The sequence below is a fragment of the Chrysochloris asiatica genome, unplaced genomic scaffold (assembly GCF_000296735.1).
Source record: "Chrysochloris asiatica unplaced genomic scaffold, ChrAsi1.0 scaffold00263, whole genome shotgun sequence".
Classification (NCBI taxonomy): domain Eukaryota; kingdom Metazoa; phylum Chordata; class Mammalia; order Afrosoricida; family Chrysochloridae; genus Chrysochloris; species Chrysochloris asiatica.
The window spans coordinates 3,566,717-3,572,099 of record NW_006408781.1 but is presented as its reverse complement, the minus strand read 5'-3'; the positions used below and the strand labels follow the sequence as shown (position 1 = coordinate 3,572,099).

The window sequence follows — 5,383 nt, the reverse complement described above, 5'->3', positions numbered from 1 at the left end:
GCTTGAGATATCAAAGAGATTGTCCGATGATTTCCGCATTCTGTTTGGTCGCAGCTGGTAATTTCGAACTGCTGACCGTGAGATTAGCAGCCCAATTTAGGGGCAATAATTTTATGTTAATGGGAGGTGAGGATGTTTGTATAACTTGGAACAACATGATTAATGTCACAGAACTGTACATGAAGAAAACAGTGAACTGGTGCATATTTTGCTGTGCATATTCTCAACAATAGCAACAAATTTTTAAAAAATTCAACTGGGTAGTTGTGTGGGCCCATTTTTGGGTTCTCTATGTACTCTGTTGACCTCTGTGTCTGTCCCTCTGCTAATACTATACGGTAAGGATTACTGCTGCTACATATATTGTTGTTAAGTGCTGTCAAGTTGGTTCTGAGTCAAAGAGACCACGGATAGGGTTTCCGAGGAGCAGCTGGTGAGTCTGAACCACTGGCCTTTTGGTTGAAATCGACCTTGCTTTTATCCTACAGCGCCACATAAAGACTCTGTTGCTATATACAGTAAGCCTTAATGCTGAGTTGAGTGATTACTCTCACTTTACTCTTTCTTTGTCAGATGGTTTTCACTATTCTAGTGCCTGTACCTTTCCAAACACATTTTAGAATAAGCTTGTCTGTGTCTACAAAAAACGATGCTGGGATTTTGATAGATGTTGCATTAAATGTATAGATCTATTTGGGAAAGAACTAGTATTTTTGCTATATTAACTCTACCCAATGCATAAACCCAGTTATGTCTCTCCATTTAATTAGGTCATCAATTTCTTTCATTGGCATTTTATAGTTTTCATTATACAGATCTTATACATGTTTTATTTAGTGAGCAGCAAAGTATTTTATTTCCTTTGGCATGATTGGAAACTATTGCAAATACAATAGCTTTTTTGTGAGTTCATCTTGTATTCTATAACCTTAGTGAATGCACAATAGATCTAGGTGGTTGTATGTTTAGATCCCTTGGAATTTCTATGCATACAATCATGCTATCTATACACAAGGATAGTTCTACTTCTTTTTGAATCTGTATACTTCTATATCTCTCTTTTGGTCTAATGTGGCTATAATGGGTGGGGAACCTTTTTCCTGCAAAGGGCCATTTGGATATTTGTAACATAATTTGCAGGTCATACAAAATTATCAATTTAAAATTTAGCCAGCTACACTTGGATGGCTGGAACTGTGGTTGCCTTAGCAGGGCCAGACCAAGTGATTATTCAGGTTTTATAAGGCCCAAGGGCCAGATGTTCCCCATCCCTGGGCTATAACTTCCAGCAGTGAAAGCAGACATCCCAGTATGTTTCCTGATCTTAGGGAGAAAACATTTAATCTTTCACCATTAAATATAATGTTAGGTATAGGTTTACAGATGCTTTTTATCTTGAGGTAATTTTTTAACTTGAGGTAATTCGCTATTTCTAACTTGAGTTTTTAATCAAGGCTTTTACCAAATACTTTTCTGCATCAATTGATATGACAATATGATTTGCCTTTGCATTTGCTGATGAGAAATTTAAGCTATTTATAAAAAAGAGATATTTTACTAAAAAGTCAAATACAATAAAACATTGATGACTCTTACCTTCCGTAGTTCAACTGTCACTTCATTTCTGTGTCTTCGCATTGTCTAAAGAAAAATGAAGATCATGTAAGTATCCACATATTGATAATTGTTGTTGTTGTCGTTAAGTGCTGTCGAGTCAATTCCAAAGCATAGTGACCAAGGAGCAGCTGCTGAGTTTGAACCGCCACTATTGCAGTTCAAACAACTTTGCAGTTTGATATATTAACCCACAGTGCCACACCAGGACCCATATGTTAATACTGTTGTTGTTGTTGTTTTGTGCCGTGGAGTCGATTTGGACTCATAGCGACCCTTTCCAGGGTTTCCGAGACGGTAAATCTTTACGGGAGCAGAAAATTAATACTAATAGCATATAAATTAAGTTCTCAGATTTTCAAGATTTAATTGACTTTTGTTTGCTGTTGTTAAGTGCCACTGATTTAGTTCCAACTCATTATGACCCGCATAGGATTTCCAAAGAGCAGCTAGTGAGTTTGGACTGCCGACATTGTGGTTAGCAGTCCATATTTTTCTACAGAATTAAGACCTAACCAGTTTTAAACTTTAAATGAAAACTTTTGAAAGACGCAAAACGGTAAAAAATTCTGTCTCTTTAAGTGGCTATGTGTTGGTTAATATCAAGGAGGATGGACAGACCCTTTCTTAACTGCATTCAGGTTCCTCTCAAAAAGGACATTTTCTGAACCATGTAGTTTTCATGAATCACCTAGCAGTGTCTCACCTTCTCCTATATAAAAGTGAGGCATGAGACTCACACTATGCCAATAAAATCTCCTCCCACCCGCAACTGTAAAAACACATTAGCACACAAAGAAAGTATTTAGATAAGACAGTGAATAATGCCTGTATCTTGGACTTGCTTGCTCTATTCTCAGTTCCCCAATAGCCCATCTTATTCCATAAGCAGGCCCATATTCTTCCAATAAATTATTGTTTTGATTAAGTTAGTCAGACAAAGTTGGGTTTTGGTACACGCAAACAATGAATTCAAACTCAAGGACTCGTGTGTTATCTTCTTTTTTTAAAAAAGCAAATAACTCAAGGGCGGGGCTTGATGGCGGCTAGGGTGGAAGTGCAGTGAAGTTCGCTGTCAGCAATATCACAGAGTAACAGGCAAAGCAGATCCAGGGCAGAGTTGCAAAACGCAGAACCACAGAGATAGGATTATTTTAAAAGAGTGAAGGCTTACAGATTGTGGAACTTGAAGCTAAAGTAAAAAATCGTGCATTTTCAAATCTGCCGGGCCAGGCTCGGAGGCCAGGAGCCGACATCTTGAGACCAAACAGCATGACCAAGCGGGGGAGCACAAACACTATGGAAGAATGCCACGGGAACCTTGGAGAAAAGGTGGACAATACACTTTGTCAGTTTGCTTGGTTCTGATTTTTTTTTTTGGTATCTGGTCATTGGTGTGCCCAGTTTGCCCACCTGCATTCTGGTGACTAGAGGGGGAGCCTGGGCGAGTGGACACTCCCTACTCTCACGACTGGTGGGTTCTATTGGCACGCATGCAAACAGATACTCAGCCCAAGAGGAGGCTCTGACAGTTTTTTATTTGTTTGTTTTTCTGTTTTTTAATATGGGACAGGGCAGGACAGGACTGCGGAGAGGGCAAGAGTGTTTAAACACAAAACAGGAGGACTTATGGCACTTCCCGGACTAGGCAGCTAAAGTAGGGCAGTCTCGGGGAAAAGGGGCGGAATCGCACATAGGAAATCTCTGCCTATCAGACGGACAGCCTTTGAACAAACATAAGATCTTATATTTCAAAATTCTGAACTCGTTTTTTTAAAATATCAAATTGTTGAGGAATTACATGCATTTTGACCTTTTGCCTGCCTGCACACGGCATCCGCTCCCCATGCACGCGCCGGGGAATGCCTCTACCCCCTGCAGACCTAGGAGTGCAGGGCTAGAGCAATCCCATTTAGAAGGCTGCATTTCCAGAGAAAAGGAAGCATAAACTAACAAAGCCGAACAAATAGAAAGGGATATTGGCGCGGATATCAGGAAATTCGGGGTACCCACAGTACAGACAGACTGAGAGAGGCATTTTTTACATCATCAGATACAGATATCACCTCCCTGCAGCCACCACCCCCCGCCCTCTACAGCCAAGGCCTAGACCAGCCCTCTGCCAAGTCACAGAGGCTCAGGAATGCCCAAGACACAGGCCCGCCCACTGAGGCCAAGGCCCTCCCAAGGCCCAGACACGTCCACCGAGGCCAAGGCCTGTCCCGAGGCCCAACCCGCCCACAGGCTGGTCACAAAGGCCCAGGCCCAACCAAGGTCCAAATCTCCTACCGGCCGCATGGCCCAGGCGGCCCACAGCCTGGTTGCCACCGAGGTCCAGGGCCCCAGGGGCCCAACCCAACCCGTAGCCCGGTCGCCAAGGCCCAGTGTCCCTGAGACCCAACCTAACCTCACCCTGATCCCCGAGGCACAGGCCTCCTGAGGCCCATTCCGCCCAAGCAGCCCGCTGAGGCCCAAGCCGCCCGATACCCAGCTGTTGATACCCGGGCCCCCTGAGGCCCAAACCGACTGCCCGAAGCCCAAAACACATGCCCGAGGCCCAACCCTCCTGCAGCCCGGTCGCTGATGCCCAGGCCCCAGAGGCACAAACCGCCCACCCTAGGCTCAACCCACCCGCCCGAGGCCCAAACGGCCCTCCGCTGAGGCCCAGGCCTAACTGAGGCCCAATTGAGTTAAGCAATAAGAAGAGGGAAAAGGGAAGACCACATCCTGATCACATCTTCCTGGAGGTAATCAGAAAACATAAAAAAATTACCAAAATACATACTTAATTAATTATTAGGGCCACAGATAAACATTAAACATTTCCAAGAAGCAAAAGCAGATGACCATATCAGCACATGTCCAGAAAAAAGGTAAAATATCTGAGACAAATGAACCAGAAGTTGACCTTTTCTCCATGCTGGAAGGAGGGCAGGTCTTGGAGATACCTGAGAAAGAATTCAGAAAAATGATTATAAAATGTCTAAAAAACACTTTACAATGGAGTTGATAAAAATAAGGAAGATGTCACAGAAAAGTGCTACAGGAGCAATCAAACAAGATAGATACAGCATTGGTAACAATACAAAACCTACAGAAAGAGATCCAAAAAATCAACAACAAAATGGCAGAAATACAAAACTCTCTCAAAGGGCAGAGCAGTAGAATAGATGAGATGGAAGAAAGAATCACTGAGCTGGAAGACAAGTCTTTCCATACCACTAAGATAGAAGAACAAACACAAAAAAGGGTAAAAATTTCAGAGGAAAGTCTAAGATTTATGTTGGACAACATGAAGAGGAATAACCTAAGAATTATTGGCATTCCAGAATTCAATGAGTCACACAAGTCCAGAGAGGAAATAACTGAACAACTACTGGCAGAAAAGATAGACATACAGGAAGTCCAACAAAATCCAGGAAGGCTGGGCCCCAAAAGAAAATCACCAACACATATCACAGTCAAGCTCTCCAAACTCAAAGACAAGGAGACACTCCTGAAAGCAGCAAGAGAAAACAGAAGGGTCACTCACAGTCAAGCTCTCCAAATTCAAAGAGAAGGAGACACTCCTGAAAGCAGCAAGAGAAAACAGAAGGGTCACTCACAGTCAAGCTCTCCAAACTCAAAGACAAGGAGACACTCCTGAAAGCAGCAAGAGAAAACAGAACATAGAAAGGCAAACAAGTCAGACTAAGCTCAGACCTCTCAGCAGGAACCATGCAAGCGAGAAGGCAATGGGGAGACATATATAAAACTCTGCAAGAAAAAA

At 42.8% G+C, this 5,383-nt stretch overlaps 1 protein-coding gene across 1 annotated transcript in view; it reads right to left on the bottom strand.

Annotated features, from left to right (window-relative positions):
• LOC102837785 (importin subunit alpha-4-like) overlaps nucleotides 1–5,383 on the bottom strand; it is a 170,585-nt gene that overhangs the window by 81,701 nt on the left and 83,501 nt on the right. Inside the window, exon 2 of the mRNA XM_006874148.1 lies at nucleotides 1,597–1,641. Within this exon, the coding sequence (XP_006874210.1) occupies nucleotides 1,597–1,641 (45 nt within the window). The remainder of the gene's footprint in view (nucleotides 1–1,596; nucleotides 1,642–5,383) is intronic.